The 25,162-nt window shown below is 33.8% G+C and overlaps 2 protein-coding genes across 2 annotated transcripts; both read left to right on the plus strand.

Moving 5' to 3' along the window:
• The first annotated feature begins 220 nt into the window (after window positions 1-220).
• LOC128204287 (cell death abnormality protein 1-like) lies at window positions 221-13,332 on the plus strand. The gene is made up of 12 exons (XM_052905698.1): window positions 221-302; window positions 5,265-6,578; window positions 6,734-6,851; window positions 7,040-7,116; window positions 8,188-8,313; window positions 8,482-8,648; window positions 8,831-8,918; window positions 9,175-9,239; window positions 9,386-9,422; window positions 9,671-9,774; window positions 10,148-10,273; window positions 13,147-13,332. The coding sequence occupies exons 1-12, from the start codon at window positions 221-223 to the stop codon at window positions 13,330-13,332; spliced, it is 2,490 nt and encodes an 829-aa protein (XP_052761658.1).
• Window positions 13,333-13,421: 89 nt separating this feature from the next.
• On the plus strand, window positions 13,422-20,967 carry LOC128204288 (receptor-type tyrosine-protein phosphatase U-like). The gene is made up of 10 exons (XM_052905699.1): window positions 13,422-13,535; window positions 14,262-14,372; window positions 14,774-14,902; window positions 15,190-15,292; window positions 15,854-15,930; window positions 16,195-16,326; window positions 16,570-16,707; window positions 19,951-20,099; window positions 20,327-20,462; window positions 20,861-20,967. The coding sequence occupies exons 1-10, from the start codon at window positions 13,422-13,424 to the stop codon at window positions 20,942-20,944; spliced, it is 1,173 nt and encodes a 390-aa protein (XP_052761659.1). The 3' UTR covers window positions 20,945-20,967.
• Window positions 20,968-25,162: the final 4,195 nt, after the last annotated feature.

The raw sequence follows: 25,162 nt of genomic DNA on the forward strand, positions 1-25,162 counted from the left end.
ATATTCATAATATTCTTCTGTATCTTATACAATACCGCGGTGGAAGCATGGGCAGGGCGAAGATCAACTGTTATTTAATTGTTTTATTGGCGGTATTTCAACAGACAGCGAGGGTAGTCAGTACTAGTTGACAAGAGCGGTAATAGCGACGATTACAATGGTAACAATACTGTAAAAACAACGGCGATGGGGCATACATCAAAACTGACGAAGTGAACAAATGACGCCGACTGGTGATGTTGACGTCGACGGCAAAAATGACGTAGGAAGCAGAAATATCGGCCACCAAAACGTACACAGAGGTTTGCATATATCTTGTAAAACTGCATGTAATGACAACAGTGAATGTAGAAATAACATTTTGCTTTAATAACCACATTCAAAAATAAAGAACATAAGTTCAACTTTCGCTCTTATATGAAAACCTTATATCCTTTTGACAAATGATATGTTAAGGCTCATCGATATTAAAAATTCATGGTCAGATATATTTTCAACAGTTCGATGCCACATGAGGCTATTGTCTTAATTGTTTCCTCGTGCAAATAAGTGGATACAACTGGATTATGCCATCAAGATGATGCATTGTGAGGACAATGACAAAAACGCTTGTTTTACTTTTTTACAACCTTCGTTAATACTGCATAATATTAATAGTGTGTCTTATATTCGAGTCTTGCTCTGATAGTTTGCGTTAAGTGAGAAATGTGTCCCAATATAAACTAACAACTGGCGGTACTTTTCACATTTTTCTTATATTATAACGGTCGATTTCTATAACCATAATTGTCAATTTTCCACTCAATGCAGTTGTGTTGCAATAATTCAACCATGCATTGCAAGTTGCAAGGGAGATAATGATACAAGTAAAATATCATCTGCAAATAAAGAATTAACTTCCATGGTTAAAAGAACAGAGCATCCTTGGTTGCTATGGTCCAGTTGATAGACAGATATATACAGTTGTCAACATTCCTCCTTGTTTGACGGATTTAAAGATTGCGATTGCTTCTAATAAATCAATGATGCATATAGTCTCATGCAGGTTTAATGCAGCAGTGCCACAAATTAATTTTATCTGAAAGTCCTGTTATTGGCTTAACTCAAACAATGCAGATAAAATGTTATATAAACCCTTGCAATTATTTAACTAAAATATGGCACCTAAGAGACAGGTCTATTGATACGCGGTTGGGTTATAAATTTCGTCTTATTTTAAAGCGGGATTATTAAACTGGCTTTCCAATTAGCAGGATACTTCTCCTGTGCCAAAATGAAATTAAGTAGAGCAGATAACATACCCTCGCCGCCATGCATTACATCTTTAATTGAAATATGTTCTATTCCTGGGCTTTTACCCACTTTAATGACTTGATCGCGCACTGTACCTGCTCAATGTATTAGTCCGGTCATAGCTATTCATTTTTATCACAGTTTTTTAAATATCAGTCTAGCTTTTTCACTGTAATTATATCATTATTCGGCATTAACGCTTTCATAAAATAGCGTTTGCAAACTTTGATAAGATTTTCATCCGATTTTGATATCATTTTCACTGTCATCTCATTGCTAATGAATTTCCTCCTGCTGCTTCTCAGCAGCTTCCAGTACAAATTTTAATCAAGCTATGCCGCATGTAAGCCATCACAAACTTTTGTTTTATAATATCTTCTCATTTTCCCAGTCACGTTTGGCGGCTTTGTATGATGTATGCTGCTTAGTTCATGGGCGCCCTTCATCAATCCACAGTCTTTGCCTGAATCGAGCCTTGCTGTGGGTGTCGCTTACGTCACGGAGGCAGTAGGGTTGCGCCTCATAATTGAATTACTTGATCCAATTATAATATCTAACAATATATATGTTCAAGATAGCGGTATAATAAAATCTCCAGAGAACACTGGTGACCATTTTAGCACTTACGTATAAATTAAATTTAAATCTCTAAGAAATAATTGTTACAAGAGAAAAGATTGGTTATATAAAAATGGAAATTACGATCAGCTTAATAATGACATTAATGAGTATAACTGGTCATTTATTGATCAAAATTTTGTAGATGATGCATGTTGTGCTTTCACAAAAGCTATTATTGAGTAAGCTGAAAAACATATTCCATGAAAAGAAGTAACTATTAGGCCAAATGATAAACCGTGGTACGACTCTGTAATACGGAACTTTTCTCGAGATAGAAACCGACAAAAACGTAAAGCTATAAGAACAAAGTTACCTAGCGACTGGAATAAATATAAAACACTTAAAAACAAGGTTAATAACTTGATAAAACATGGAAAAGAATCTTTTTACGGAAATTTAGAGAATTCTTTAAATGATATGTCTCAAAATTATTCGAAAAAATACTGGAAAACAATAAAAACACTTGGAAAAGAAAATAAGGACTGTGAAACAATTCCACCTTTATCATTAGATGAAAACAATTGTATATTTACTGATAGAGATAGGGCAGACGCACTTAATTAATATTTTACATCTATTTCTACAATTGACAAAAATGGAATGGAGTTACCTCCATTCGAATTAAGGTCTGCTGAAACTATTAGAAATTTTGAAATAACAGAATTACAGCATGTTCTTATAAGGAACCATTGTGGTAATCTTAATTTTGACCTCTATAATAACCATTTGCTTTATAGCACTAGATGCCAGTGTGGTTACCCAGTTGAAGATGCAGAGCATTATTTCTTTAGGTGTAATCTTTAAACTCAGGAACGTATGTCCATGTTTCGTGGAACACGTGCGTTTCACCCACTTAGCATTACGTCGTTATTATTATTTGGAAAGCCCTAACTCTCCGACGATGAAAATATTTTATTATTCCATTATGAACACTTATTTATAAAACACTCTAAACGGTTTACGGATTAGCCCCTTTTTTAATTATAACTGAACCAGGCTGTTTTATTGATCAGTTTACAACATATCACCTGTGTAGCAGTGAGTCAGAATTATTCTTATTTTCTTTTTACTTCCTGTCTTTTACCAACATTTCTTTCACTTATCCATTTCCTTACCTTTTTCTTATTTATATTTATCGCCAAATACTTATCAAGTTTACGTGCTCATGGGGAACATGTTACTAATGTTGTTAGAACTTGTCAACCCATTTGCTTTTTGTATACGCTATATCATTGCTGTAAATACCGATCATGTTGAAAGAAAAAAGGCAATGAAATATGTTTAAATCAAATTGAATTTGATATGCGGCAAGTGAGAGTTTTAGTTATCACGTTGCTGAGAACGTCAGGGGATCCATTGTTGGTCTAGGCGTTGCTCAGACCCCGTGACTATTTTTGACAGGCTACATTGCTGTATTTGGATGGAGCTGGCCGACATATTACTTTTCCGCAATATAAAACCGGGAGTATTTAGATGGTTAACCCTCAAATGCGGTACATGAAAGTACACCTCTGCTCTATATCACTAAAGCGTATCGTTTACCAAACCAGTATTTAGGATCAATAAATTTCCACTCGCATCATAAATGATATACTACGCTGTTGCGAACTTTCTGGTTTGAATTTAACATTGTGGATATATGAATTATACAAAATTTGTTGAGTTTAAAGATAGAAACAAATAGAATGCAGATAAAGGCTCAACACGTTCTTTTGAAAACAGTATTATTCGGGGTTCTTTTCGGATTTTATCTGTGCGGTGGTAAGCTGAATATTATATTGTACTCAATTCCAAAATTAATTTGATTTTTACAACAGTTTTGTACTTAAAAGATAGGTAAATACTATAATAGTATGTTGAAATTATAGTAATCTTTATATCAAGATAAATATAGTACAGAAAGTCGTCTCTCCGATTTTATTTGAAGACGTGTAAACGTGTACCAGTAAAACAAAAAGTATTTTTTTAATCGCGCTGCAGACAATTTATAGTTGCCCATTATGTATTTCTAAGTGTTATGACATGTTTTTGCATTAACTTAAGCGGCAGGGACTTCTTTTTTGTTTACATATATTCCCTTACAAGAGATATTCGACGATAATTTCGCATATTTCTATAACTCTTTTGGGAGTAAATATTTGAACTAATTATACATGATAGCTCTTCAAATATACGAATTCCCGTGCAAAAAAACGGTGGTTATATCTCGTGTTGATCACTGTGGCTTTATAATATATCAACGTTAAAAGTGAAACACATGAGTGATTAATATTTTGATTTTTTCGCGATACATCGCATCATTGAAACCCCGGGGTCCCATTTCTTCCTCGTTAGTCTCCACATCTTCTGAAGCATCATCTTTTCTTTTGCTTATAACTCGGAAATGATAAGCACTTCTTGGTTTGGGTAAAATAATATAATCCGTCATTACCGTCATGTATAACTAAACACGACGTTTAGGTTACGTCATGATTAACAAGCCGTTAATTACGGCGTTAAGTGATGTGTTCCAAATCACTCTAATTTACATGTCGATAAATAATGGTTTTAGATGCATTTTTGTTATTTTAAACAAGTATTCGTTCACGTTAGCATGTACGATTTTGAATTCTCGTAGATGTTGTTTCAAGTTAACCTATTTTGTGACGTGCAGATTAATGGTAGGGCTGAGACTCTCCCGTAAATATTCTAATTGACCAGTACACATTCATATACACAACAGCACATTTAAAGTGTTGTAACCACACAATAAAGCATGAACCGAACTTTTTATAATGGGTTCCCTCGAAAAGTACGGATTACTTTTATATCATTGGAAAAAACAACAATTATGGTCGCTAGACTAATGATTTGATATCAAGCAAATTGTGTTTACCAGAATAAAAAGCACTTTGACTCAAACTCGAGCTGCATCCGCCGCGTATGTACTACGTTTCTTTTTGCTCCTTTATTTCGCATATTGTAAAACCTTTAACAAATATCCCTGGTATTACTTGGCTACAAAGCCATAAACGATCGTAAAGAAGCAATTCATAAAATAATAACTTATTTTACCCTTTTTGACGTTTACGTGTATTCATTTACGGATATGATTTTGATATCGTTGAATCAATCAAAGAGCCGTAATGAAGTGATAATTTGTTTCGACTTTTGAAGGTCATACTAATATTTCATATGATTCAAAGGTACCCAATGTGATTCAAACTGCACTGAATGTGACACAAGTGGGTCCTCTGGAGTATGCCTTACGTGCAAAGACGGCTTTTATCCAAACCAGTTTAATTGTCAACCTTGTACTTATCCAAATTGCAAAACATGTTCTAATCTGTCAAATTGTGACTTATGCGAAGACGGTTATTGGGGTGAAAGCTGTATTGGAATATGTGCAGTAGGGTGTGTTGATAGAAAGTGCAATACTACTAACGGGTTTTGTTCTTGTCTTACGAACTATTACGGAAATAAATGCGATGGACAATGTTCCGACAATTGCGTTCCTTCCACTTGCGTGGGTGATAGCGGTAATTGTGTATGTAAACAACGTTATTTTGGGGCAGCGTGTCGCTCAAAATGTGGCAATTATTGCGCCGATTGTACAAATGTCACGTCATGCTCATTGTGTGAAACAGGGAAGTTCGGTGATACGTGTCAATCCTTTTGTCAATGCGATGGCAATGCAGAATGTGATATTGTAACAGGGGAGTGTCTCCCTTGTGGAACAGACTGTTTGTCTTGCAATAATAACGTGTGCACGTCATGTGTAACTGGAAAATATGGAAGTCGATGTGAGCATACGTGCTCGTCTACTTGCTATGATGTGTGTAACATTGAAGGGAATTGTCAGTCGTGTAAGTCAGGGCATCATGGTCATCGCTGTGAATTTGAATGCAATTGTGAGTTCGGGTGCGATCAACTTCAAGGCCAATGTTTGAATGAAGCTTGCCCAAGAAACTGTAATGGTAGCTGTGATGTTTCTTCACAGACATGTAATTCATGTAATCTTGGTTATCACGGAACATATTGCAACTTAACTTGCCCTGGTAAATGTGCTGATTCACGTTGTTATACAAATGGTAGCTGTTTGTCATGTGAAGCGGGATATTACGGTAACAGTTGCAACATGGAATGCAAACAGAGCTGTAAAAGTAATACTTGTCGTCGGAATGATGGATTATGTGAGGTCTGCCCAGCAAACTGTGTATCATGTGAATCCAAATCTACTTGTACGCATTGCAGAGAATCTAAATATGGACAAATCTGCCATTTATCTTGCAACGACGAGTGTACATATAAAATGTGCAATATCAAAGGTGTCTGTTTCAATTGTTCTTCGTTATCTGCTTTTGGTAGTTACTGCAATTTATCATGCAATCATGACTGTTATTTGTCTACTTGTGATAGATACACAGGTACTTGTAATAGCTGTAAAAATAACTCAGTGTTTGGAATGTTTTGCAATGAAGCATGTAGTCAGTATTGTCTTGGTAACGAATGTAAACGAGGGAGTGGGGTGTGCTTAAACGGATGCAGTGATGGTTACTTTGGAACTAAATGTGATCAGGAATGTTCTCAAGGATGCCGAAATAATTCAGGAACAATATGTGATCTAGAAGGTGCATGTCTTGGAGGATGCACTGAAGGATACGTTGGCAAACGATGCATATCAGGTACAAAGCTTCTTATTTTTGCAATAATTGGCCTGTAAAATACCGAAGATGTTTAACATTTATAATTAAGTTAAAGAAGTTTTATTGACTTTCTAGACATATACTCCTTGTAATTTAAGAAATAAGACACATAAAGACTGAACTATTAAATACAGACACCAAAACGGATGAGTTATCAAATACTACAACTATTGCTGCAATTGGTGGAGGCATAGGAGGTGTTGTTGTGATTGCTGCCATTGTAGTGACGATCCTTTTCTTACTCAGAAAAAGGTAGTTACCGTATTTGATCAAGCACTTAATCAATTTAGATATATTTTTCCAATGATTGTGCTTTTAGATTTACTAGTTTATTTATATAACATGAATTGATATTATGTTTGATGACAAGTTATAATTGCAATCTTTCTCTAAAACACTTATATAGCTTTTGCTGAATGGATATTTCTGTTCAATTTTAGGAGAACACGAAAACCGTATGAGGAATACACAGACGGTGTTGGTAACGAACATCACTTAATCGGACCTGTTTCTGAAGGTATCAAAATTGATTTAACAACTTACATTGACAGAATGCTTTCACGATACCGTGACAAGATTATTGAGAAAAAACTATTAATATCAAGAAAATCAACAAAGCTTTTATTACTTTCTTTTAATCAAATTATGTTCTCAAAAGCACTACTTTTTCCAACAATGGACAATGTGTTTCGTGTATTGCAGCAAATGCTATGCATTTTGCATGTTGGAATTGTGCACTAAAAAATAAGGTTATTAAAATATGAATACTTATTTGAAAAACTACAGAAACAAGCTCAGCAGCAGAAAAGTTAAAACATAAACCCGGTTTAATGGCACTGGGTAAGCGTCAAAGACACAGAACACAAAAACAAACAATCAGTAACAAGAAACAAGGAAGAACAGCACAAAACTCCACAAACAGCACAGTGCATACATAGTATATATAATAAACTAGGTATGTTTATCAAGGATTGCTCACTCTTATCACAACAATCCTAAATAAACAAAAAACGTAAAAAGTAAATCTTATCAAAGTATATATTAACTTGATGAAAAAAATAATAATAAACTTATAGGTAAACCCCAAGTACTTCAATTATAAGAGATCCCAACTCAATTTGTAGACGGAGAAAAACAATTCAGAGCACCTTATGCAACAAAAATCAAAGATATGATGCAGTCAATGTTTGAAGCTATGAGCATCACACACAGTCTGCCTTATAAAATAAAAGGTTTAAAACTGTGCGATCATAGAGTTTCAATATAAAAAGGATCATTGAACTTAAGCTGGGAACAAATAAAGAAAACATTATTAAAAATAAACGCGACATATATTAGCTAATCCTTTCTTCCGAATGATTACCTATGAAAAATATATGAAGAAAATGACGTCACATGCCAAAACACTCCGAGTCGAACGATCGAAAACATTTCGTTGGTTGAATGTTTTCAGGATGTCTTACATTTGTATTTTACAGACAGTCTAATGTCTAATTATTTGAACAAAGCATATTATACCAAGCGAAAAGAAAATGCGACTGTGTTCGTGCCACTGTTAATAATTTTATCATCTTGTTGTATTTCTCAGGAGATAATAAAGCGAAAACATCACCACAGACATCAGGATATAGTCCTGCTAGGTATGACACAGCTGCAAATATTGTAAGGATCGGTGAATCTTTGGAAGCCCGCGAAGAGGATGAACTTGAAATAGGTACAAAGGATAATTATATTTTGCTTAGCCTAATTTTTCAATGTTTTCAAGTTGATAATTGCTCCGATTAAGTTTTAAAGAAATATTTTTTGAAATCATCAATAAATGTTAAATTATAGCGCTGATTCGGCCAAGTTTCTATAAACTAATGTACTCCTTCTTTAACAGACTTGGGCGAAGAGAGGAGAACACAGAAAAGGAAACTGGCCAAGAAGGTTGAGGAGAACGTTTACTACATCCGGTTACAGGATATCGAGAAACGAAAAGTGAAAGTGGAGGAAATGGCGGCTTTTGTTGCTGAAAAGACTCTGGCCTACTATGAGGAGGAATTTGATGTAATTTTGTATTAAATAACTTTAAAGCATCACAAGTTCATTGTAGTTTTGTTTAAGTATCTCCAAAAATGTTTCTCCAGAAAAACAAATAAATAAAGCTATAATTCCATGAAAGCAATTAATATTATTGTCACAACAACGCAAATTACGTTTACCACTTGTTTTGCTTCTTTTTCCCCCAGAAATTCTCTGACGGCCTCACAAGAAGCTGTGACGTTGCCAAATTACCTCTAAACAGGGCGAAAAACAGATACAAGGGATTATATGCCTGTAGTTCTACCTTTTAAGTTTTTTTATCATTACACTGTTCCATGTACAATATATATCAATTAACATTTATTACACAGTAGTTCATTGACAAGTTCATTTGGAAGCTAATGTTTGAAACAAAAAAACAACAAGTCTACAACTTTATCTGGAAATTATAATACTGTAGTAGTAGTAGTAGTAGTAGTTGCATTGTTATTATTATTATTGTTATTATTAGTATTATTATTATTATTATTATTAGTATTATTTATTCCAGATGATGATACAAGGGTGAAAGTGACTGGTTTTGACACTGACTACATAAATGCTAACTATATCGATGTATGTAAATTATAAATTCAAATACGGATATTCGTTGACTATAATAGTTTAATTATAATTATTTGAATTTTGAAGTGGAAGTGAAATAAATCACAGACGTATCAAGTATACTAATAACAATTACTATATTGATACTCTATTTGCAGGGCTTCAAGGAGAGAAATGCGTATATTGCTTCGCTTGGTAAGAATATAGGTTATACATTATTTTACATATCTATTGTGTCCTTCTATCTTTGATCCTCGAGTGATTTGGTTTAACAGAACCATTGCATATCAGATACCTGTGTAATATTTCTAAGAGTGAGACAAACTACAGTATTACATTATTCGTCAAAGAGACAGGACCACGAAAAACAATAGTTATATACAAGTATGAATAAAGGGACACTACTTGTAAGATGATTGCTATTCTATATTATCTAATCCTAGGTCCAATGTCGAAACAGATGGGAGACTTTGGCATGTTTTGGAATATGATTTGGCAACAGAAGGTGGAGAAGATCGTCATGGTTACAAACTTGATGGAGGATGGGGTCTGAAGACATCTCTATTGCTATGTTAAATATGTATTGATTGACCAAACTTAAGCCCGCGTTTATAAGCTCACGCATATGAAACAGATACTCTTATTTTAACATTCAAGTACACCAATACTTATAAAAAGTATAAACCTATTTAAATGGTTTCATTCACTGAATAATTGCTTATTGAATGATTGCTACTTTAACGTATAACATATATGCAATGTTAACATTTGAATTTGACATACAAGAATATGATCAGTCAAATTTAATTACTGCACTCTCTGGTGCGATGGATGACAATAACCCACGGCAACATAACAAGATAACTAAATTGAAATCAGATTATATAATTGGAAATTAAATCCCTTTTCCTTTCATTCAGAAAGAAAAATGCGAGCAGTACTGGCCCAATGTTGGGATCACTATAAACTACAGCGGGGTGATGGTCACCTGTCAGAGCGAGAATGAGTATGCAGATTTCACGAGAAGGTTGCTGCTCTTAAATGATGTAAACATATTTCAATGTTGTTTTAACATATTGTGACATACACAATCTTTATTTATTGCAATCATAATTTGCATCCGTATCTAAAATCACATTGTTTTGATCACGTGAATGAAGGGAAGTTTAAGAAATTATTTAATATGAGTTAAAGTTGTTTTCAATGTATACATCTCTCATTTCAATTTAAATCTCAACAACAACAATTATTATTATTATTATTATATACATGAACACAAATCAGTTAGACGGATGTGCCCACTTTACAATTTAAACACTTGAACGTTACAAATAGTTTCCATAACTTAGCGAAAATTTGGTTAAATACACGGAAGATTAAATAGTACTCAAACTTAATGTAAAGCTTCCGTAAATAATGATGATTCACTTCACACTTAACAAACACAAAGGGATTGCCATTGTATGGAAGATTGCTTAATTAACATATTTTCGTTTAAAGTCCTTTGCTGAATTACATGAATTCCACGATATCAATATAAACTTACAAGGAAAGATAACACAAATTCACTTGTTTGAAGCATTCTTTCGAGTTTTGGTCGCTGCCCAAATTATAAAAATTAGTGCAAACTGACATATGTACTCGATCTTATTAGATTTTGGTATTGTTTTCTTCAGCACGGAACCTTAAATGTATGTGACACTTCAAATATATCAGAGTTTAAAAGCAATAACTCAATATATTTTCTTAATACACTATATAGGTTAAGAATGAAACAAAACACACATTAACAATAACTGAAATATTAAGGTCAACTACAGCGGGGTCTAGATCACCTGTTAGGGCAAGGAAGTGTAATTTAAAAGTGACGTTGTTGCAGCTGCATCAAGATACATTACCATTAACCAGTGTGCTTAGAAGACCAATTTAAAACTTAAGAAACATATTCGTAGTCATCAAATTATTGAAATATTCGGATAATTCCACCTTAAAATTTGAACACTTGAACGTCTAAACCATTCACTTGGTAGTTTGACAAGGTTTAATAATAATATAGACAAAATACACGGAAGTTTAAATAGTACGCAAAACAAAATTTAAAGGCCCCGTAAAAGATGATGATTGTTTTGAATGCACGCTTCCGAAATAAATACGACAGACTTACGGAGAGATAGACACGTTAATGAATATTTTTTTTTTAACTTCCGTGTTCAATGAGATTGAAGTAATACGTATTTTTTTACTATTTACGTATTATATAACGTTTTAAAATATATGCGTCCTAGTGATTCTGCTGAAAGTGCTTTGTTGAATTAGATGAAGCACTTGACATTAATATCAATATATTACCAGGAAAGATAACCAGGTTTTACTCGTTATAAGCTTCATGATGAGTAACAGTTTAAAATTTCACACAATTAATACAAACCAATTAAATAATGATATTGTTATTGAAAGATCAAAAGCAGTGAGTTGGTTGTTAAATGCTGTTAAAAACGAAGTTGCGTTATATATTATACCTAGAGTACACTGACATTTAAATATTGTAAAACTGCACTTCTTTAATGGCGTTTTATAAAATAGAGTGAAGTAATTAGGTCGGTCAGGATACATGTGTTCAATAAATACAAACACATTTAAGAACTACATCAAATGAAACTTGGCAGCAGTATGCTTTCCCCTGGACTACGGCATCATAACTGTATGGAATCAACAAAAGGACCAAACTAACAACGATCAATTGTTTCAGTTACAGTCGAAACCCGTTAACTCGAACTGATGTTAACGGGCCGATTTCATTATACTGAAGGAAAACATTACCGCTTGGCTCGAATTTTTCGAGGCTCGAGATATTTTCGCCGGTCCCTTGGAGTTCGAGCCAACGGGATTCGACTATATATACAATGAATAACTATGTACCACCTATGACAAACTGTACAAAGTCTTGTCAGTGTACAGGCAACTGCACAAAGTCCTGTCGGTGCGCAGGAACCTGTCTCAATAATGTCAGTGTGCAGGCAACAGTATCAAGTCCTGTCAGTGACTATGCAAGCAATATGTATTATCATTTTGCATGCAAGAAGTTTTGTAATCGTTCTGACAACGCAAGAATGCAAGCAAGAAGTCCTGTCAGTCGATAGGCAAGAAGTTGTGTCAGGGTGCAGGCAAAATGTAATTTCTGAGTACAGTCAAGAAGTCCTGTCAGAGTGTATGCGGGAAGTCCTGTCAGGGTACAAGCAAAACGTATGCAGTCGAATACAAAGAGACATTACAAGACTGTGATTGTAATATTGATTTGCAGTATAATGCAAGAACATGCATCATTGTTAGATAACACGACTTGTGCTGTTTTGACCATATATGATAACAGTCAATAGTTATGATCATTGTGCAATTTATTTTTCAAATTATACTGTACAGACTTTATAAATAATAGATGAAGATCATATTCATGCAAACCCTTTTAAGATTTATTAATAAATATATATTCGTCTTAAAACATTTCCACTAAGACACAACTTATCGGATTTAAAAATATTTCTGAATGTTCCAATCTTCCACACTTGCTCAACCCGTGTCAATTGGTAAAGTCAACACGTAAAACAGCACAAATTCTACAACATTTGACATTACTTATTCATTATCCATAGTTTAAGTTTAAAGTTGCATTGCCATTAATCAGCAGGCCCAGAAAAGGTTGGGGTGAAATAAAGAGGGAGAAATAGTGAGAGAGAAAAAGGTGTATGGGGGGGGGGTCTGTAAAGTTTTAAAACTATGCCAATATGGAGTCAGCAAACAAAAGGCAATTCAACAAATAGGTAGGTATATCTTGATAGAAAGTACATCACTTAAGTATGTTTTTATAGTTATATTCGGGACATAGACCATCAGCTAAAAGACATAATACAAATTATTTCAGGGCAAATCTGAGCGGCAGCTGCACCACCTCCACTTCACGGCCTGGCCTGATAGGGGAATCCCAGAGGACGTAACAGCGCTGATTGAGTTCCGACATAGAGTGCTCCATTCTCCTGCCCTTCTCGGCGGTCCAACGCTGGTCCATTGCAGGTGTAGATTGTTTATAAATTATTATTCATTTGCTTAGGCCTCTGCTTAGTTTTAAAAAAGAACCATTCGAGAGCGTCGCTGAGCGGTCCAAAAGTATAGGTATGTTGTAACATTGTACAGTTAATGATGGTAAAAGAGCGGAACGTTAATGCACTGACTAAATTGAGACAGATAGTCCTTTTTGCTCCTGCTTATCTTGGAGGCCAGTTACAGTCGATCCCCGTTGGCTCGAGTCCCAGGGTCCGGCGAAAATACCTCGAGCCTCGGACAATTCGAGCTTAGCGAGACTGCATACATTCAGTATAAATACGGTCTTTATATCAAGTTCGTGCCAACGAGGAAATCTGCCAAGCGTGTCACGGTGCTGATTAAGTTAAGAAAGATGGTTCTTATTGCTGATTGTCCTAGTACATGTTGATGTCCCAAAGCTGGTCAAGCATAGTCATATTTGACTTCTCTTATTATAATGAGTTTATAATGAGTTTGTCCTGAACTGATTGTCTTACAACACGGGTAACAATATTACGGACCATTTAAAAGAAACACATTACTAAGGGGCCTGAAATCTCTCTCAAGTTCATGAGCATTAAGTCAGACAAAGATTAATATATCACAAATGCCCTGAGTGTATTATTTGTACGCGTTGAAACAGAACCAGCGATAAACACGTCTTAAGCTATATAATTATGTGTCCCTTTAAAAAGCTCTTGCAAAAGGTTTTTAAGTGGTCTAATGGTATTGGTGTCCACCTCTCACTCAAGAGGTCGTGTGTTCGATCGCCATCAGTGGAACCATTTCTTGGCCTCTAAAATATGACATAGTATGGGTACCGAACGACTCAAATGATTTATATTAACTGTCAGCACTCTTTACAATGGAGCTGAAAATATTTTGTATAAATAAATAAAGTACCTCATTTTACCATATGTTACGAATGATATCTTCATATCTGGCTCTACCTTTCAGTGCGGGAATCGGTATAATCTATTAAAGGAAGGTAATTCGAACAAGGCCATTGAGATTCCAGGATGCATCATCAATATGAGACAGAACAGGCCAAACATGGTCCAGACTGCGGTAGGTTGACGTTTGAAATCCATGAACCACATAGAACATAATATTAATGACAAGGTAATAGAGAAATGCATATTTAACTGTAGGAATGTGCAGGAAATATCGATACAAACTGAATTCTTGCTTTATATCGTGCCTTAGATATTGAGTGCTATATTTTAGTTACTCAGTCATGAACGTCTTGAAGATAATGCCTATTGTATAAGTACTGTACACATTATGTTCTTTGCAGCCTCAATGGCTTATTAGTTGTATATTTTCTCGAAAGAGTTTGTTTGTCTACGTTTACATGTCATATTTGAAGTACACACTGTTTATGCTTGATTTCTGATATGCGTTTCTATAGAACCAATGAACACAGTAACGGACCATGAGTAAAATATATATTCGTTTCCTGATTTCAGGAACAGTACAAGTTTCTACACCTTGCCCTGGTTCACACCCTGACCTTAAACAGTGAGCAGATATCACGACAACAGTTCCAGAACTACATGATCGAGACCAACAAGGACGATCTTATCACGCAGTTTAAGGTAACGGAACTAAATTTTTCCTTAATGTAAGTAAAACTATGAAATAATCTTCAGTCTATAAGTAGTGTTATACTTAAAATTATATGTCGCTGTTAACTTGGTATTTAAAGTGTATTTGTCCAGATACAAACACTCAAATGAAAGTGATGTGCACAAAACTCTAATCAGGCTAATATTGGCAGTTAAATTCTAAATGTATTTAATTCCTGTTTCTGGGAAAAATATGCATATGTATATATGCTTAGAACGCAAACGCAATGGTACTTAAAAATACTGCTCCTGTGCAGAAAATAACGGACACTCCCCACGTTCACACTGACGATGAAATCGTTGCTATAGAACGAAACAAGTCTGAGAAAGGAAGGAACAGAAGTGGAGCAGATATTCCAGGTACATTTATGTAAACTATATCGCGCACATTCTTTGCTAAGTTTCCCATTGTTTTTTTTAGTATCATTTAGTTTTCATTTATTACACCTAATTATGACTGACAATTTTGGGTTGAGCATTACATCATGGACAATGCATTGTTTAATATACACTAGCGAGTATTAAAATGACTGAATTGACACATCGCATGTTGAACAAATGCAATTAATACAATGGACAATAAATGAAAGATGCACCACAGATCATCATGTAATATAAAGCTGCAATTAATACAATTATTGCATTTCGGGAAGTCCGGATCTGCAACAAATTACTCGAGACGAATATTAAATCCACGATCAGAATGGAGTAACAATAACCTACTTTATGATATACCAATCAAATATATACAAGCCATACGTATCGGAAAATACGCTTCATCTCTGCTGACCTCATGCCATAACAAGTATTATTGCGCGATGTAAAACTGACGTCCTATCAAAATGTAAAATAATGTTATACAACGCTACTTAAAAATGATTTAACTTAAAATGTATATAATAAAAGGTTTATTATCTTCAGGCGATGAAAACCGCCCTCGACTTTATCTGGGCATAAGACATGGAGCTTCAGACTATGTCAACGCTGTCTTTGTTCATGTAAGGGTAGATAATATTTTATATAATATATTATACTCTTAAAGAATATAATTATTTTCAAACAGGCTCTGAAATAATATTTGCTCATATAAATGGCAGTTTTTCAAACATATAAAGCCAGTTAAAGTTGATGACTATTAACGTAATCAGAACATTTGTTTGAAAATCATGTTCTGTTTACTTGTATAAAAATGTCATACCGGCACCTTTATCTCCAGTAATATATTCGTGTATCTATCGCCGTGTATTCAATTTGATTTGCAGGCGTTTCAGGCGAATCGGAAATACATTCTCGCCCAGTCTCCGATGCCAAATACTGTACAGGACTTCCTTACTTTGGCATACCAAGAAAATTGCTCCTGCATTGTCAGCTTTGAACAAAGTGACGGCACAAAGGTACGATAAAGAAAAATAATCGTCCTTGCCTCATCGTCAAAAGTCTGTAATAAGTCGAATCGATGAAATAACATGATATGAACTGTTCTCTCTTGCTGCCATTTTATACCCAGACAGAAGAGCATGATAATTTTCATTAATCTCCCACTGTAGAAGATACCCTCAAAGTCTTAATAAAATACCTCTTATGTTCTCCTTATTTATGGAATTTCATTGAAAAAACATTAACATTAATTTCAACAGGATATGGGTGAATATAATCCAGCGGACAATCAAGTGCTCAAGAAAGGTCAACTCTCTGTTACATGTGGTAGGGATAAGGTCGCGAACGAGTATAGTATCCAGAAAGGACTAACTATTGAGTTCACTGGAAGCACACAGGTTAGTTTCATATCGTTTAAATATAGCTAAATTTACATCATTTGAAAGAAGATTACCTTTTTAAAAACAAGAAGGTAATTTCGACGTAAAAATGTATAGGGATGCAATCAAGAACAGATAGTTATTTTAATACTTGCTTTGCTTTGATAAGAAATAAAATGGTATACGAATAGAAGAGCATATGCCCAGTTAGGGACTGTTTTTACATTTTCAATACTCGGAACAGTTTTGAAACTACGACCCTTCAAAATATACCACTGACATCAATTTTGAGACGTATGTCATATTTTTGTGTTCCAGATACAATAACCGATATTTTCATCAATTCTTCGTTTACCGCTATGAAATTTCAACCTCAAGTACGTCTTGTGAAAACGTTCACGCACATATATTTTTCTGTCGCTTGTTTTACGTTTTTTATTTTAAATTCGTCTAAAACGTCATTTTTCGCGGGAAAAACGGCGTCGTGTTTCGCTAAAAATAGTGCTAGTTTAATTTTTGATTTTTTTTAAATACATGTATTCAATGTTTTGTTACAAATCGCCTGATATCAAGAAAAGGGAACCTTACCGACTTCGTTTTTGCGCAGTATCAAATAAAAACAAACCAAAAAAAATAATCGACAAAAATCTGCATTGTAATAAGCACAAACGGATCCAGGCAGTAGAGGGGTGCAAACGCCCCCCCCCCCCCCCTCACCTCCCCCCCTCTTAAAATCATCCAAGTTTACTTCTGTATGTCACTATCGGAGAAAATTATAAAAATATACAGATCTATAAAATACGCGACTATAGAGTTCAGTGTTTCGAATCAAAGTTTGATGTAGCCAATCGGTTATTATTGACTAAGTTTGGTAGTGAATTCAACTCTTGAACAACTTTAAATGAGAGCCATTTGTTACGCAACGGTTGGGGGAGAGGTGGGGGATGGTCAGTTCTTGACGTTAACAAATGATCGGTCATTCTTTGAACAGAAAGAAAATGTTTCATGTGGTCAATATCGAGGGGTAAATGCGAAAAGGCTCTTAGTGACATTAAATAAAGAATCAGATAGAATTTTTTCGCTTTCACCCGTCGATATATAACGGGGTCAGAATTGAATGTAACATCTGCGTTAATTTAAAACACACTAAAATTATAAAGTGAAACTCTTATAAAAAATCAATATTTCACATGTATAACAAACATCAATTTTGACTGATAAACCCTTACATCTTACTAAATAATAAATTCATGCAAAATGTTTTTCACTGATTACAAGATTGTAACTGTTTATTTAATATTAGAAAGCGCAAAAATGATTCATTTGTTGGTGAATGCTAAAGGATTTACTATGGTCTCATAAGGTAGAAATATCGTGTTTTATGCACATTTCTTTCAAATTAAACTCGGTATACTTCATAAGAACCATTGTTTTCGATATTGTTTCATTCTTAAAGGCATATTAAAACAATAGTATTAGTTGTGGTAAATCGTATTTGTGTTTAATACTTGCGCTTAAATGATGATCTTATAGTGAATGTTTTTAGTGCAGTAAATGTTTAATTTTGTTTATCAACGCATTGTTTGTTTTAATCCATAACGAGTTATTCTGTTTTCTTGACTTTACCACGCAATCAAAGCTTCTTGTGCTTACAAGCAACTTCATGAAACAACTTTCGGCGATGCATTCAATGCCCATTATACAGAAGCCAACATAGCTACCTTATCCCACAGTCAAGGTATCTGCCGTGCGTACAATGGCTGTGCATGTGTGTGTGTGCGTGCGTGTGTGTGTGTGTGCGCGTGCGCGTGAGCGCGTGCGCATACATGCATGCGTGTGTACGCGTGCTTGAGTGTGAGATGGTGTGTGTGGTGCGTTTTTACGCGTGCTTGCATGCGTGACTTTATTGTACGTCTTGTGTGTGTGTTTGTATGTAAGCTATAACCACCCTTAACAAAATGAGATTATAGTAATATTTAAAGATGCACTCTTACTCCCCCAACTCAACTTAACTCAACTCAATAACTTTTTCCAATTGGCTGGAGATATTCATAATATATACAAACATTGATAGACATAGAACATAAATAATATTATATATATATACGTATATGCAAGAATAGTACAGTTTAAAATTATAGCATATTGGTGTCAAAATATTTATACAAATATTGTACGATATAGCTTCATATCTAAGTATAAATAAAAAACTTATATTCTACATGCAAATAAAATTAGTCTATTTGACTTCCATGACAGTAAGGTCGTATGAGATCCGCCGCTTGGATGCAGAAATCTTATCGAAAACAATGGTTCTTATGAAGAATACCGAGTTGATTTGAAAGAAATGAGCATAAAACATGGTATTTTTACGTTATCAGATTAGAGTAGACCACAGTAAATATTTTAGCATTCACCAATCATTTAATATTTTTGCGCTTTATGTTATTAAACACGCGGTTAAAATCTTGTAATCAGTAATTAATAGTTTCCATCAATGCATAATTGAGTAAGAAGTTTTATAAGACAAGATTGATATTGTTTATGTATTGATTTTGAATAAGCGTGTCACTTTAACTATATAGTTCATTTATCAGTGCTATAATAATTTAATAATGTTTACAATTAACGTAAATAATAGTTCGATTAACATCATGCAAAACGTTTTAATACAATACGTATTGAAAAAGAAAAGGTATAGGGGTTAGAGTATTTGATACTGCGCAAAAAAGAAGTCGGTAAGGTACCCTTTTCTCGATATCAGGCGATTTGTAATAGAACATTGAATACATGTATTTAAAACAATCAAAAATTAAACGAGCATTTTTTTCAATAATTAAAGAAAGGCGCACTTTTTTCAGCGAAACACGACGCGGTTTTTCCCGCGAAAAATGACGTTATAGACGAATTTAAAATAAAAAAAACGTAAAACAAGCGAAATAAAAATATATGTGCGTGAACGTTTTCACAAGACGCACTTGAGGTTGAAATTTCATAGCGGTAAACGAAGAATTGATGAAAATATCGGTTATTGTAGCTGGAACGCAAAAATATGACAGACGTCTCAAAATTGACATCAGTGGTATATTTTTAAGAGTCGTAGTTTCAAAACTCTTCCGAGTATATGCTCTTCTATTCGTATACCAATTTTCAGACAGTAACTAGAAAATTCGTTCATAGTCGCGTTCCACCTTAAGTTTTTCTATGACATTAATGAAAGTATACGTTTAAATATGATTGTAGCATTGGTTTTCGTTACAGAATGAAGGTGGCAAGAGTACATTGCGACACTTTGAGTTTACAGACTGGAACCGGACTGGAAATGTTCCATGCAGCCCTGCTAAATATGTTGCATTTCTGAAAGATGTCAAAATGGCATCGTCCAATGGGCCTGTTCTTGTCCACTGCAGGTAGTACAAAAACGAGCTACGAAATACATGCGTTACCGTTGGATTTTATTCCCGAACTCATTTTACATCTCTGGATTGCGAAAATAATGAATTTTATAAATACTCTTATTTTTAAATTATAATTATTTGTCTTGTTTTAGTTTATCTGGTATAAGGGGATTTGGGACAAAGTATGTTTTTGTTAACTTACATTCATTTTAACCAATCTAATATACTATATCATATAGGGATGGGGGTAGTAAGAGCGGGATGTTCTGTGTTATGGCATTCCTCGTGGAGAAGATGGTAGTAGAGCACGAGGTCAGTGTGGTAAATGCCGTCAGGAAGGTCAAGGCCAGGAGACCCAACGCCGTTCCCAATCAGGTACGCTTAACCATTCTAATTGGTTTCGATTCTGAAATCCCAAATATATGTACTTAATTCAATTGGGCATTTAGCCTATGAACGAAATATTCAAAATAAATAAATCCAATATATGTTTAATTTATAACGGTAATGGCTTATACGCAAACTATGTATGCGTAATACGGGATAAAATAATGTTTGGTTTTTCTTTGAAACCTTTTTTTCTCTTTTGTAAATAATAAGCGTAATTTAAGCTAAGTATTTTCAGGGAATAACGATGACAACCCCAATCTTTCCAAGTAGTGTGCGATATAATATCTTCAACTTAATATCCTTTAGAAATAATGGAAATAACTGTGAATCATAACTTAAAGTAATGCGTGTAACCTAAGTGTCTTGATATTCTCAATTTGTAGGCACAGTTCGACTTCTGCCATGATTGTGTTCTGGAGTTTGTCCGTTCGTTCAAAACATACTCCAATATCGGCGGAAATACATAATGTGCATTTGAAATAACTACCTTGACTCCTATGATTTCAAATAGTTTGCATAGGTAATCAATAAGAAGATTAGCTAATATGTGTCGCTTTTAATTTTAACAATGTTTTCTTCATTTTTTCCCAGTTTTAGAACAATGATGCTTTTTATTATAAAACTCTATGACCACACAGTTTTAAACCTTTTAATTTCTAAAGCAGACTGTGTGTGATGCTCATAGTTTCAAACAATGTCTGCATCGTAGTTTGAAAAACAATGCATTAGGTACTCTGAATTGTATTCCTCGGTTTCAGAAAGAGTTGGGATCTTTAAACATTGAAGTACTTGGGGATTACCGATTAGTTAATTATTATTTGTTTAATTATTAAATTTCCTCAAGTTAATGCATATTTTGATAAGATTTACCTTTTCCGTTCTTTTTCCTTATTCAGAATTGGTGGGATATGAGTGAGGTATGTGCACGTAAACTGGATTAAGCCCCCAGTAAATTTATATTTTACTGACCTTTCCAATGCGGTACATAACAATCCTTGATATACACCCCTAGTGTTTTTAAATATATATAGATATATATATATATATATATATATATATATATATATATATATATATATATATATATATATATATATATATATGCGCTGTAATGTTTGTGGAGTTTTGTGCTGTTGATCCATGATTCTTATTTGTGCTTTTTTTGTTTTTGTGTTCTATGTCTTTGGCGTTTATCATGTGCCATTAAACGGGGGTTATGTTTAATATTTTGTCTACTGAGCTTGTTTCTGTGGTTAGTCCTATTCATTTCGTCACTTTGATATATATATTTGTTTATCTGATATTGCATACCATTATGTTAAGTAGTTGGCACTTCAAGTTAAGCGGTTCCCACGACAACATATAACCTAAAGTTCAATCAGTCAACACACTTATTAGGGCGTTCTTTAGAATATACAATTACAACAGTTATTTGGGGCTACCAATCTCAGCTGCCACTTATTCCCGAACTCAAATAATTTTAATCAACTCTGTACAAACGGGGACAGCTGAAATAGTATCTACACAAAATACTTATGTGAACAGACGTTTTGCATATCTAGTTATATCTACACGTATATAACTATGATGTATTTATGTTAAATCAAACAAATTGCTTCGTTTGTATATTATATTACTGTTTCGTATTTGGATTTTGTTTAGTTGTAGTTATGCTTCTACCAGTACAATTTATATGTTACTTCTTCCACAGATGAGATATATTCATAAAAACTTTCCTGCATTCATCAGCCTTATGCTAATTCTATAAAAACTGATCGTGTTTTCTTTTTGTGTAAACTTAATAGAATGTTTAAGGACTACTGCAACGTGTTTATAGGTTTATTCGTATATTGGAATAACATATTCATATCTACCCATGACGTACGCAGTTTCGACTACGTCAAAGACTGGTTCCGCACATGGGAATAATAATTAGTAATGTATAATCTGAATGTCCATAAACTGCTGTTTTTTTTCTCTTTTTCCTAAAAATAACATGTGCGTTTGTGGTAAAAATTATTTGAATGAGTGTTGTATTAAATGGAAAGCTGAATATGTGTCGTTATATTTTTAAATACATCATCATGCGGACACTTGTGATGGAGTGTATGAAACCTAAAAGGAGTTATAAAATGAGTCGGTCAAACCGACCAACATAATATTCCCTTTATATTGGAAGTTTATAACAGGCGAAATATATAGGTAATAACTCGGCACCAAACGTAACCAATTTAAACACTTTCATCAGATGAATAATAAGATGATATAAGCAACTATGATTTATAACAAATACATTTTATTGCTTGTTAAAACAGTGTTTGCGGTAAGGAATGTTATAAGTAATACCCTTTGTAATGCTAAAGGAATAACATTTCGATCGTATTAGTGCGCCATTCTAACATGCAAATGAGTCGTGTCCCTTTCACGATATAGGGCTTTAAGACATACACTTGCTTTTCGTGTTTTTACAATTATTTCAATTTCGTAATATTTTGGAAAGACCTCTAAAATTATGACGATACCAAACAAGAATTCACAAGATATTTAAACAACCAAAGAACATTACTTTGACATTGTAATTATGATTAACTGAATAAACGTATTCAGTTTTGTTTACCTATGTCCAAAAATAATACTCTAAAGGAATAGTTTAAGTAATAATTGTTTATGCAATGATATCAATTATGAAGACCGCTTTAAATTATCTGATTATCACCATATACCAGTAGCAATACCATTAAAAGCACCGCAGTATTTTAAAATTTGCATGTGTTTAATATAGTGGTCAATAAACATATCTATGTACACATGTAATAGAACAATGGCTCTTATGTCAATTATTTAAATAAGAATATTTGAATTATTAAACAGTTTTAAATGTATATAAACGTTTTTACCTTACCTTTACACTGTAAACACTAATGCTACTTTTGAAAAGAAACCATTGACCAATTAATGCAATTACAAATGTATATCCAAAAAAGTACAATTCGTTGCTAATTGAGCATTGCAATAATCGTTATATGATAAATTGATCATTGCAATAATCGTTATATGATAAATTGAGCATTGCAATAACCCTTATATGATAAATTGAGCATTGCAATAATCGTTATATGATAAATTGAGCATTGCAATAATCGTTATATGATAAATTGAGCATTGCAATAACCCTTATATTATAATTTGAGCATTGCAATAATCGTTATATGATAAATTGATCATTGCAATAATCGTTATATGATACATTGAGCATTGCAATAACCCTTATATGATAAATTAATCATTGCAATAATTGTTATATAATACATTGAGCATTGCAATAAGCCTTATATGATAAATTAATCATTGCAATAATCGTTATATGATAATTTGAGCATTGCAATAAGCCTTATATGATAAATTGATCATGGCAATAATCGTTATATGATACATTGACCATTGCAATAACCGTTATATGATACATTGAGCATTGCAATACTCGTTATAATGATAAATTGAGCATTGCAATAATCGTTATATGATACATTGAGCATTGCAATAATCTTTATATGATCAATTGAGCATTGCAATAATCGTTATAGTGATAAATTGAGCATTGAATTAATCGTTATATGATTAATTGAGCATTGCAATAATTGTTTATGATATATTGAGCATATGCAATAATCGTTATGTGATACATTGACCATTTATTTCTTCAAGCGCAAAACATACTCGATTACGGAGTCGATAGCGCCACCACTACTCGACAGCGCCACCACTTTTATAAATATGTGCATTTTTCCTTTTTAAGAAGTGCTTATCAGTTTTGTTGTGTTCCGGCATAGGTACTCTACATAACAGTTATGTTTGCATGCGTTAGAATGTCCTTACGGGGTGTGAAAGCACCGAAATGCACTTGCTATGCAGTCAGATCTCATCATATGCACAAGTCCGATTCGGGAGAAAAGCTCCTGGCACCACACGCAGTAGAAGTGTTCTTACACGGTACCACATTCTCCGATTTTCGAAATATGTCCGTAAAATGAAATTATCAAATAAAATATAAATCATATCCACGTTTGTAGGGCACAGCTCCACCACGGAAGTGTCGACAGCTCTTTTTTTGCACCACCGTAAAGTGGTGGAGCTGGCGTTTAGAGGCCGTGTATAAGCGTATTGAAAAAGTTAAATAATTCTGAGAACTATTTTTGAGGCGATTTAAACATGGTTACCTAGTATGCTGACGTCACCAGGGAAAAACAAATGTCCCCCTTATTTTCAAAGATACATAATAATTTTAAGGTAATTTATAGTGTTTGAATAACACAGTAACAGGATAAATAGAATACTAGGTAAGTGCCGTGGATGGAGGAAGTTTATCTGGCAAGGCGGAGGAATTTATCGGGTGAGCAGAGTATTCTCTATATACTGTGAACAGAAAATGCAAATGGACAACACAAAAAACATTGAAGTAAATGCAATACAACATTGGACATAGTTCTGTCTACAGCTAATGTTCCAAACAGGTAAATAGATCATTGAATATAGTTTCATATTACCAGACTTGTGTTTAAAGAGACACTCATATTCAAAATCAATACATACACATGTTTAACAATTATTAATTTTGACTGATAAACCTTTAACTACTTACTAAATAATGCATTTATGGAAAATATTAATTACTGATAAGATTGTAA

This window comes from Mya arenaria, chromosome 10, assembly GCF_026914265.1.
Source record: "Mya arenaria isolate MELC-2E11 chromosome 10, ASM2691426v1".
Classification (NCBI taxonomy): Eukaryota; Metazoa; Mollusca; class Bivalvia; order Myida; family Myidae; genus Mya; species Mya arenaria.